Source organism: Malania oleifera, chromosome 2 (genome assembly GCF_029873635.1).
Source record: "Malania oleifera isolate guangnan ecotype guangnan chromosome 2, ASM2987363v1, whole genome shotgun sequence".
NCBI classification, from domain to species: Eukaryota; Viridiplantae; Streptophyta; class Magnoliopsida; order Santalales; family Ximeniaceae; genus Malania; species Malania oleifera.
The window spans coordinates 134,352,891-134,365,540 of record NC_080418.1 but is presented as its reverse complement, the minus strand read 5'-3'; the positions used below and the strand labels follow the sequence as shown (position 1 = coordinate 134,365,540).

The 12,650-nt window shown below is 36.0% G+C and overlaps 1 protein-coding gene across 1 annotated transcript; it reads left to right on the top strand.

Moving 5' to 3' along the window:
* Positions 1-8,550: 8,550 nt before the first annotated feature.
* Positions 8,551-9,722, top strand: LOC131148397 (homeobox-leucine zipper protein ATHB-52-like). The gene is made up of 3 exons (XM_058098102.1): positions 8,551-8,696; positions 8,784-9,099; positions 9,621-9,722. The coding sequence occupies exons 1-3, from the start codon at positions 8,551-8,553 to the stop codon at positions 9,720-9,722; spliced, it is 564 nt and encodes a 187-aa protein (XP_057954085.1).
* The last annotated feature ends 2,928 nt before the right edge of the window (positions 9,723-12,650 follow it).

Here is a 12,650-nt window from a genome sequence, read left to right as displayed (position 1 = left end):
GGTTGTCTCAGCATCACCCGGCGTCAGAGCAAAAACCCTCACTGGAACCATATTCCTCTGCTGGCCTCCACGTGGCGCCTGATAACCTCCTCGAGCAAGTCTAGCGGCGGGAGCAGCACCAATTTGAGCCTGACAATTTCACATCACATATCCTGGCTCCCCACACCGGTAGCAAATACCTCACCCTAGAACACTCCCCTAAGTGTCTCTTCCGACAAGTCGGGCAAGCTGGAAATGGCTGCATACCCTGGAAACCATAATTCCTGGTCTCCTGCCTCCAGTCTCTGTAGTAGCCACCTCTCTTCTACGAACCACGGCCGACTCCCTGCTGAGAACCAGAAGTTGTGGACCGCTTCTTCTGCCTCTGCTCCTCAGCCTCCAACCGCTCTCCAACCTCTACTATAGTGGCCCTATTAACCAACTTAGAAAAATCCTGCAACTTCAGTATCGACACCTACTTATATATTTTTCTCTCCTTAAACCTCTCTCAAACTGTCGTACCTTTTTTACCTCGTCTGGAATAATGTATGGGGCGAAGCGTAATAGTTCAATGAACCTTGCCACGTACTGCTGCATCGTTTGCTGTCCCTATTTCAGATTTAGGAACTCCTCTATCTTAGCTTCCCTGGACGAGGATGGAAAATACCTATCGAAGAATATCTCCTTAAATCGCTCCCATGTTATCTCCATAGGTACTGTCCTCTACTACTCTAAAAGTTTCACTATTGTCCACCATCTCTCAACATCTCCAATCAGTCTATATGTAGCAAACAATACCCTCTGCTCCTCTGTACACTGCAACACTACAAACACTTTCTCAATCTCCTACACCTAGTTTTCAGTGACTATAGAATCAGTTTCTCCTGAGAAAGCCAGAGGATTCATCTTAATGAATTTCTCAATCGAGCTACCATGTCCTGCCGACGGACCACCCTATTCCCTTGAGCTACTGGCAATTTTAGCCATGACTTGCTGTGCCACACAGCGTAAAACTGCATCTAAATCACCACCCGCAACGCCTGAGGGTCCAGCACCCTCATTGCCACTAGTATGGGCACTACTGCCACCAGAGTCCATCCTGAAAAACAAATAACTTAACTTAGAACTCCTTCACTATACATATCATCTAACCAATATAGTATATTCCTAATTAATTCATCCCTTCTGATCTTAATTGAAGGTTCAATCCTGCAACCTAAATACCTAACTTGACGATAGTTTACCATGACTTTCCTGAAATCGTCACCCCAGGAAAATCACACAAACCACCACAGAAGTCCTGCATCTAGACTATAAAACATATGTATTAATATAGACAACCCGAACCCGTGGGTAATAGGGACACATCTGACATTCACAGCAGAGACCTAAGCAGCAGTAAATGTAAATCACATTCTCATAACCATAAAATACATAATACCAGATTCAACTACATTCCAAAATATTGTGTGTATATACAATCTCCAAAAATTCAAAAATATATACATATCTAGGAACCCACAACACAAATCTTCTGTTTCTAGATCAAAACTTACCCTTCTAGGGGGGTAGTATCACACTATCTCAACGGCGGCCTTGATCCACTGGTCTTTCTGGGTTTTCTAAAAATTATTTAATGTTGGGGGTGAGACGCCTCTCAGTAAAGGAAAATAAACTAAACACAGTTGTGTGACAACATGAATATTTGGTGTTATCATACATATACAGTACATTTCATATACCAAAAAACTTTCATCATAGCATAACTGAATAAGCATATACCTTCATAATTTCTAATTAATCATATTGTACATAAAATGTCTAATATAACTGATAATACTGTAATTTACCCAAGATGAATAGCTAACTGATGTCATGTATTACCCCCCATGACAGGTTGTGCAGCCCAAAGGTGGGACTCGACAATGGTTGGCTGACCACTGCTGAGTAAAAAATGTCTGTATGTACGATGGGCCCACCACACCATGGTCCAGACTGCTAGGTGGACGTCTATAACTCTACACTAAAAGCCACATCGATTATCCATCTCCCAGCCCCTCTACTAGCAAGGGCGGTTAACACAAATCAAAACATAACAATCTGATTTGTACAGCTACAGTACCGTGCTCTTGTAACTAAATTGAATTATCATCCGGGTTCTGATAACATACAATACATGATAATATACTTGTCTAACATAAAAGATTGATAGCATTTTTTGAAATAACATACATACATACATACGGCTTTGCGCTGAGTTCTTTCTTATTTATGGCCTTGCACTGAAATCATACATAATACACGCCCTTGCACCGGCTATCAATCACGGTCTTGCGCCGAACATTTCATACATATCATTCTGAATAAATAATTCATTTATCATGTATTTTGAAACCGTAATGTATTGCATTATTTCATAATTTCTGAAAACATATTTTATTTGTAAAATTTCCATAACATAATAATTTTCCCGTAAAATAATATTTATGCCACACAATGTTGAATAAAATCATACATTTTATTCTAAAATCATATTTTCTGTCATTTCATACTAATACATACATCTCAGTATCATAGCAATATTTTCCCAAATAAACATTTTCTTAATAACATACAAATATAATACATGCTTTCCTGAATATAATTCTTCTAATAATTTAATAATAATTTTCATGGAAAAATAATTGCTTTAGTTTATTCCCTTACCTGATTGCTGAAAAGAAATACCCCCTAAAATTCACTAGTTATGCTCCCGCAAGGTTCCCCATTCGACACCCTGAAACCAACATCTCTCAGAACTAAACTTCAGTATTTCTTCATGTACAACATTTCCTATTACTATGGAAAGACCAAATTTTGAATAACAAGTCTTACCTTAAACCAGGGATGAATTTCAAAGTAGCTCCACTGACGATTCACTCCGGTAGGTTTGCAGAGAACTTTCCTAAGAGCATCGTGGTGGCTTCAGATTGTCGAACTGGCGTAAAATTCGACCCACAAACTTAGAGACAAGGGAGGAGGGACGAATGGAGGAGAGAGAGAGAGAGAGAAAAGTTTTCGCACAATTTTCAACCAAAAATGAGACTTAGGCCTATTTATACATTGGTCTTCGTCGACGAGCCACGTCACCTCGTCGACGAAATCAAAAAGGAAATTCGTCGACGAATACTATTCCTCATCGATGAAATTCAGAGTTGAAAAAAATTAGCCTCTCAGTATCTTCTCATCGACGAAGCACACCCTCGTCGACGAGCCCAAAATGCCACGTCGTCAACGAACACTGTTGCCGCCCTCTTTTACTATTTCCATTTTCTTCTCTTTTATTATTTAAATACCATTATTCTTTAGGTCATTGCAGTATCTAAGCACAAACTCAAATTGATAGGGGGAGCATCTAAAATTAAATCCCTATCTAGTTATGCTCACCAATATTATTAGCTTAGATATGTGTTTATTTTTTTTTTTTTTCTATTCATTGTGGCTCGTGCTTAAATGTGATAAATTTATTGAAATTTTTTAATTGAAATATACTACTTAGCCACAGCTCTTTATTCTACCATGTGGTCCTTGTGTTTAGAATTATTATAATTTTTTTAGGATCTATATGGTTGGTTTTTCTAGGTATTTATTGAAATGCTCTATGCTTATCTGTTAAACCAAAAAAACATTGCTTGCTCGAACTCTCATGTTAAAGTTTCTTTTTTAGCAAACATTGCTCCCAAGCATTAATTGAAAATCATAAGGGAGATATATATTTATTTATTTATATTATATATTTTTATTTTCAAAAGCAAGAAATGAACTTATATGGAATATTTTTTTTCTTGCTTGTGTGCTTAAATGTTTTCATGACTTATGTTATTCCATATTAAAAATTTAGTGTCATGAATTTTCAAAATTTTAAGGGTGTTGATTAACTAGTTCATGGATCTTATATGAAAATACTATGAACTGATTAGATCGTTTTATGCTCGAACCTACTTTTTCATATGTCGCATGCTTTTAAATTCAAATCTTTTTTGGGCTTAAATTGTAATGGTTTAAGGATGTCTCTGGTCTAACCATGTTTTTATGTCATTTTCTTAAATTGACCACTTATACTATTGTTGCTTTATTGCCATATTTTTTCAAGAAAATATAAGAATGATTTTTTATAACCAAATCTTATGCCAAAAAAAGGGAGAGTTTTTCTATAAAAAAAAATTATTTTAAAAAAAGGGTAGTTCTCTTTGCTAAGTTTGGTTTAAATGAAAAAAATTGTTTTCTACTTAGTTTAGCCTTTTTTGCTGATGCCAAAATCGAGAGAATTTTTTATGCACAAAATTTTAATGACCAAAAGGGGGAAGTTTTTTTTAGGGCAAAAACACAGGGGCAAATATCTGAGTTTGTGCCTTAATGCTAAAATTAAATGCAGATCATTTGTGATGTCTTCTTTCATGAATATGTTTGAGTTGTATTGTTTATTTGTTTATTATGCATATTGTTAGGGCTCCCTTTTTCCGGCTTAACCCATTTTACTCTTTTGTATTTGTCATTATCAAAAAAGGGGAGATTGTTAGCTTTTTAAGTCTGATCTTTGTTTTGATGTTGACAAACACAAGTGTCTCATGTGTGTGTCTAGTATTTTGAATAGATTTACAATTCAGAATGCACACACAAAAGAGGAAGATGAAAGCTAAAAAGAACTTAAAACTCACATCATATTGGCGTATTCCATGAAGAGCAGAGCAAAAAGAAGAAGACATGTTTTGAATTGTATTACATTTAATTTTTATCTTTGGGCTATAATAATGCATGCATCTGCATGATATGAATTGAATGCTCAGATGACCGTAGACTAACCTCAGGGCACCTACACAAAACATTTTCATAAAAAGCTAAAATTTTATAAAAGCCCAGTCGACTGAACCCCTCTAGTTATAATCAATTCAGTCAACCGAACACACTGTTGGCCAAAAAGTCAAATAGTTGACTAGGTCTCAGACGACCGAACAAAAATGAACATATCTTCCATGGTCAACCGAACCCTAGTCATTGACTGTTCCACTATCCCCGGCTACCCAAACTTATAGTTCAAAATCACCTCAGGCTACTGAATTGTGAGGCACGGCAAACCGAACCAAAGAATTGGGCGCCCGAACCTACGAAGGTTGGGAAATCGCCTTGACTTTAGCCAATCGGGCTCACCCATAGTCACCTGAACCCAATACAGGCTTTGTGTCTATTCGGGCGATCGGCCCTATGGACTAGGCGACCGAATCTCTCATGTTGCAAAGAATTAACTACGGTAGTTGGGGTTAAATTCTAATTAAACAATTTCAAAAATCCCAATATGTTCCTAACGGTCATAATTTTCAAAAAATCTATAAATACCCCTTTCATAACTTAGATTAGTAACTTTGATTAACTCAAAATTCTCTCTAAACCATTGTTAATCAAAGTTCCCCCAAACTAATTTTTCATTGCTAAAATCATTCTTTTGGGGCAAATTTTTAAGCAAAACTCTCCAACTCTCTTTCACTCTTTCATTTCAAAATTATTCTTGAAGAGAGTACATTTATTTTTTGGACATTCATTTTGTTAATCCATAGCTTTTACTCTCACATAGCTTTTATCTTGAAATTTTTTTTTGAGAGTAGCCTTAAGACTTCTTCCGGTTAATTTTCCTTATAAACATTTTTTTTTTTGAAGAAATCCCTTATTACACAAATATTTTTCTTGAACTTAAACTCCAAACTCTCCAAATATTTTAATTAGCAAAAATCTTTGTTGGAGAACATAATAATCATTTTGATATTTTCACATAATTTATTTATGCATTAATTATTTAGATAAGCATCATTTCTCTACTAAGCATATTTCATATCATTAGAGAGTGTATTTGTTAGAGTTTAAACGTGTACATCTTTGCTTGTATTTTCAGAAGCATTATTATGTACAAAAATATTTTTAATGTACTGGTTGGGTTTCGCCCATTAATTAAATTGAGGAATCTCAACCCCGTAAATGAGACCGATTAGGTTCAACCCTAAAATTGAACTGGGAAGTTTCCGCTCCGTAAGGGAGACAAATTGGGCTCAGCAGCCTTATAATTGAGCTGGGGTTTACCTCGCCCCATAAGGAGAGGTTGTAACGGCTTCTGCTCTACCCATTTAAGTGAGTAGGGATAGTGGAATCCTTGGAGGGTATGCCTAAGGCAGGGACATGGGCTAGTTTGGCTGAACCTCGATAACAAATATTTTGTGTCCCTTTCTCTTCATCTCATTTACTTTCTGTACTTTAATTTCCATTTGTGTATACTAGTTTACTTACTATTATTATTATTTGCATGCACACATTTGAGTTAAATAAGATATGTCGCACTTGTATGTTTGAACGTATGGTTTCATCATTTGTCATACACACCATTATATTAAATGGGATATGAACTATAGTGAATCGGTGTAAATGTTTAATTTAGTCGAAATATTTTTAAAACCCAATTCGCCTCCCCCCTCTTGGGATCACACCAATTCCAATAGATTTTAATTTTCTCTTTTTGTGAGTTTTATCTTTTGCACCAACAAGCCTTCCACGCTTAAGCTGCGATTTATGTTCATTAGTCGATTGTTGCCCTTTAGGGACATGAATATGTGTTAGAATATTTGCAGCAAGTATATGAGATTTTAATATGGTATTGGTATCTGCAAAATAATTTGGTAATTGATTTACAATCCCTTACAAATGTTTAATCTTTTGGATTTCAAGTTCACTTTGATTTGTGTGAGAATCTAAATGAGATTAATTGATGGCATTCCATGTGATTTCAAATTGTGCTTTAGGCACCGATTTTGCTCCCCCTCATGTAGAGAATACTGCTTCATCAAAATGACAATCTTGAAATCGTACTTTAAACAAATCACTTATCAAAGGTTCATGATATCTAATAATAGAATGGGTGAAAGATTATTGTAAGCAGTTATCCTGCACAACCAAAAAGTTCTTAAATAAGAAATATCATATTGTTGTCCATAAACTAATTGCATGGGTGAAAGATTATTGTAAGCAGTTAGCCTTATACGAACTAAACATGCGTCATGAAGAATAGCATATCCTCAAATAGATAAAGACAATTTGGTTCTCATAATCATAGGTCTAGCAATGAGTTAAAGTTTCTTAATAAAAGATTTAGCTAAACCATTTTATGTATAGGTATGAGCAACAGGATGTTCAACATCTATTCTAAGTGACATGCAATAGTTATCAAAAGTTTGGGATGTAAATTCACCAGCATTATCCAAACAAATTGATTTAATTGGACAAACAGGAAAATGAGCTCGTAATCTAATTAGTTGAGAAAGAAATCTAGCAAATGCAATATTATGAGTAAAAAGTATAAAAACATGTGACCATCTAGTAGATGCATCAATTAAGACCATAAAATATCTAAATGGTCCAGATGGTGGATGTATTGGTACGCATATATCACCATAAATTCTCTGTAAGAAACTGAGAGATTCAAGACTTACTTTTGAAACATATGGTTTAACAATTAATTTCTCTTGAGAGCTTGTAGTACACGTGAAATCATTTGATAAAAGAATCTTTTAGTTCTTTAATGAATGACCATGGAATTCTTAATGATTCTTCGCATCATTACATCTCTAGGATGTCCAAGACGATCATGCCAAAGTGTAGAAAACTATGAGTCATTGCACTTCTGGTGCAAGACATTATATGATTTAGTTGCTTTAATCTTTGTATAATACAATGTAAAAGATAAAGTTGCCAGTTTTTGTTAAAATTTGTTTCTTCCCAAAAACAATAAAAATAATAAAAACTCATTATTATAATTGATCATAACAACAATAAATATGATAATTTATTTATTAAAATCAAAATACAATATTGCTTACTTTATATCTTAGAATATTACATCATTATTTTCATCTTGATTTATAAGGAAATTAGCAACATCAAGATAAACATGGTTGGATGGTCCAACATCAAGGTCTATTGAAACAATATTATCAGCAAAATTTGTTCTATTTCTTTATTATTTTCCTTTTCTCTTATTGAGGCTTGGTATAGATCTACCAAATGTCTGGGCGTATGACAGGTACGTGACCAATGACATTTTCCTCTGCATCTGTAGCATTCATTTTGATGATGCCTAGGTCACTGATTTTGACCATTATCCCACTTCTGGGGGTCATCCCTCTTCTGGGGGAGTGTAACTTCACATTAATGCCAGTGATTATTTCGACCACGGCCATACCCACGACTAGGGGTGTACAAAATTTATCGAAAAATCAAAAACCGGATTGAAACCGAACCGAAACACATTTCGATTCGATTTTTCGGTTTCGATTTTGAAATATAAAAAAATTTGGCTTTAGTTTCAGTTTTGGTTTTGGACCAAAACCGAATCGAAAAAACCAAAAACTGAATTAATAAAAAATAATCATAATTAAACTGAAAACGAGCAGGCCGGACATCTTGGCCCAATTGAGAGAGCCTGTAACATATGCGGAATTTGGACAAGTGGAGCTTAGACGGAAGCGTGGAAGGGCTGAGGTCGAAGCTCGAGAGATGGCGGACAGAGCTGCCTCTGGTCTACGACAAGGGGGAATTCGAGAGCTATCCGTCAAGCGGCAAAGGCGGCGGCGGATGCGGAAGCAGTCGGCGTGCGAGGCGGCACAGCGACAGCGGCAAGAGATTTCTTCACTGTCTTCTAGGTGTGCAGTGCACAAGCCCCATCTCTGTCTCTGTGTGTAATTCCAACCCCATCTTCGGAACTCCACCACTCCCAAATGTGCCAATAGCAAGAAGAGACTCACCCAAGAACAGCTGACACTCTTGGAAACCAGCTTTAGCTTCAACAAGAAGCTTGAGCCTCACCGCAAGTTCCAGCTAGAGGAGCATCTGGGTTTGCCTCCGTGCCAGGTGGTGATCTGGTACCAGAACAAGCGCGCGCGGTGGAAGAACCAGACCCTGGAGGTCGACCACTGCACCCTCCAGCTACGCCTCGACATTGCCGACAACAAGCGACTAGAGAAGGAGGTCGAACGGTTGAAGCAGGAGTTGGAGCACAAGGTCCGGCAACTGATGTTTCTTTCTTCTTGTTCTAATTCGCACTGTGTATGTGTGTTTGCGAGAGAGAGAGAGAGAGAGAGAGAGAGAGAGAGAGGCCACCGGCGAACTGCAAAGAGGGCAAGGCATATGCAGGAACCACATGCTAGCCATCCCACATCGGTTGGAAATGGGAAAAGAACTGGTATCCCCACCTTATATATTTTATCTCATGTTTTGGGCTTTGCAACTAAAGCCTTGGCCTAAGAGTTATATAATGTCATAATGGGTTGTGGCTATTGGGCTATGGCTGTTGATGCAGCCCAGGCTCTGTATTAGTGTTGTTTTGATTGTTCAAAATTCGGTAAAATCGAAAATAACCAAACCGAACCACAAAGTTCACGGTTTGGTTTGTTCATAAACCGACGGTATATGGTTCGATTTCAGTTCAGTCATTTTGAAAACCGAGGACTTTGGTTCAGTTGGCAATTTTGGCAAAAACCGAACCGAATCGAACTGTGTACACCCCTACCCACAACCATACTTGTGGCCTTGTCCTCGACCAAAAGATGTGTTCATATTCACTTCAGGGAATGGGGTTGAACCAGTTGGATGAGTTTGATGATTTTTCATCAAAAGCTCGTTATTTTGCTCAGCGACAAGAATATATTATAGAAGTTCAACAGTTTTAGTAAATTTCTTCTTCCTATATTGCTGCTGCAAGAGCACATTAGTGAGATGAAAAGTAGTAAAAGTTTTTTTCAAGCATGTCTTCATCAATAATATTTTCACCACATAATTTTAACTTTGAGCTAATCTTATGCAAAGATGAGTTATATTCATTGACTGTTTTAAAGTCTTACAACCTCAGGTGCAACCATTCATATCGAGCTTTTGGTAAAATCATAGTTTTTTGGTAGTCAAATCTATCCTTTAAATTTTTTCATATGATAAGTGAGTCTTTAATAGTGAGGTATTCAGTCTTTAATTCTTCATCAAAATGATGACAGAGGATGATCATAGTTTTTGTGTGATCCTACGGGAATGCGATATTTCTAACTAAAATAGTGTTTCCAAAGTTCATTACATTTAAATAGATATTAACACCAAGAATCCATGATAAATAATTGTTGTCTTTGATATAAAAGAGAACAAATTCAACTTTGTTTACGTTCGACATCTGAATAAATTAACAATTATAAGGTAATCTAAAAAATATATATATAAAAACTGAAATAAACTTGAGATAATAATATAATATTATTTCTACCCTTCCGAGGTACTTAAATATGTTTCTTCATAAACATTATATTATTTTTCTCAATTTGTACTCTTCAGGAGTATGATTCCAATTTATAATATTAAAGTGGGTAATAATTTACCATCTCTTCTGGAGGTTAAATATATTGTAACTATAATGGCCTACTTATCTTATCATATAGTAAAATATATTTATTAATATAGTCAACCCAAACCCATAGGTAATGGGGACACATCTGACATTCACAGTGGAAACTTAAGCAGCAGTAAATGTAAATCACATTCTCATAACCATAAAATACATAATACCAGAGTCAACTAAATTTCAAAATACTGTATTTATAAACAATCTCCAAAAATACAAAAAATATATACATATCTAGGAACCCACTACATAAATTTCCTCTCCCTAGATCAAAACTTACCCTTCTAGCGGGGTAGTGTCAACCTATCTCAACGGCGGCCTCGATCTACCGGTCTTTCTGGGTTTCTTGAAAATAATTTAAGTTTGGGGGGGTGAGACACTTCTCAGTAAAGGAAAATAAACTAAATACAGTTGTGTGGCAACATGAATATGTAATGATATAATACTTATACAATACATTTCATATGCTAGAAAACATTCATCATAACATACTGAATAATCATATACTTTCATAATTTCTAATAAGCCATACTGATCATGAAATGTCCGATACTGTAATTTACCTAGGATGTATAGCTAGCTGATGTCATGTATTACACTCTATAACGGGTTGTACAGCCCGAAGGCGGGACCTGACAATGTTTGGCCGACCAATGCCTAGTCAAAAATGTTTGTAAGTACGATGGGCTTGCCACACCCTAGTCCGGACTATCAGGTGGACGTCTAAAACTCTACACTGAAAGTCACATCGACTATCCATCTCCCACCCCCTCTACTTACAGGGCGGTTAGCACAAGTTTGAACATAATAATCTGATCTGTATAGCTATGGTACCATGCTCTTGAAACTGAACTGAACTAACATCCGAGATCTGATAACATATAATACATGATAATATACTATTTAACGTAAAAAGATTGATAGCATTTTTTGTAACAACATAAATACATACAACCTTGTGCCGATTTCTTTCATATTTGCGGCCTTGCGTCGAAATCATACATACATACGATCTTACGCCGAAATCATAAATATTACACGGCCTTGCACCGACTATCAATCGCGGCCTTGCGCCGAATATTTCATACATATCAATCTGAATAAATAATTTGTTTATTATATATTTTGAAACTATATTGTACTGCATTATTCCATAATCTCTAAAAACATGCTTTATTCATAAAATTGTCATAATATATACTTTTCACGTAAATTAATATTCATGTCACACAATGCTTAATAAAATCGTACATTCCATTCAAAAATCATATTTTCTAGCGTTTCATACTAATACATACATTTCAATATAATAGCAGTATTTTCCCAAATATGCGTTTTCTCAATAATATTAAAAAATACTACATGCTTTCCTGAACATAATTCTATTAATAACTTAATAATAATTTTCATAGAAAAATAACTGCTTTAATTTATTCCCTTACCTGACTACTGAAAAGAAATCTCCCCTAAAATTCACTGGTCCTGCGCTCGCAGAGTTCCCCGTTCAACACCCTAAAAACGACAACTTCCAGAACCAAACTTTAGCATTTTTCCGTGAATAACATTTCCTATAACTATGGGAAGACCAAATTCTGAATAAATAGCCTTACCTTGAATCAAGAATGAATTTCAAACTAACCCTACTAACGATCCACTCCAACAGATATGCAAAAAACTTCCCCAAGAGTGTCGTGGTGGTTTCAGATCATCGAATCGGCAAAAATACGGCCCAAAAACTTAGAGAGAAGGGATGAAAGAAGAGAGAAAGGAGAGGGTTTCTGTGTGAAAATTAGCTGAAAAATCGCGTTTAAGGCTATTTATACACCGATCTTCATCGACGAGCCATGTCACCTCGTTGACGAGGTCAAGAAGGAAATTCATCGACGAATACTATTCCTTGCCAATGAAATTCAGAGCTGAAAAAAAATAGCCTCTCGATATCTTCTCATCGACGAAACACACCCTCGTCGACGAGCCCAAAATGCCACATCGTTAACGAATGCTTCGCCCTCTTTTCCTATTTCCATTTTCCTCTCTCTTTATTATTTAAATACCATTATTCTTTGGATCATTACATTAACGCCCCAACCCTTTATACGGCCACAGAGTGCTACTACACCTGTACTACACATGTATAATACACCTATATCTGATAAACATACATGTACAACCCACCTTAAATAGGTACATACTGGTGTTTCATACTGATCTGAAA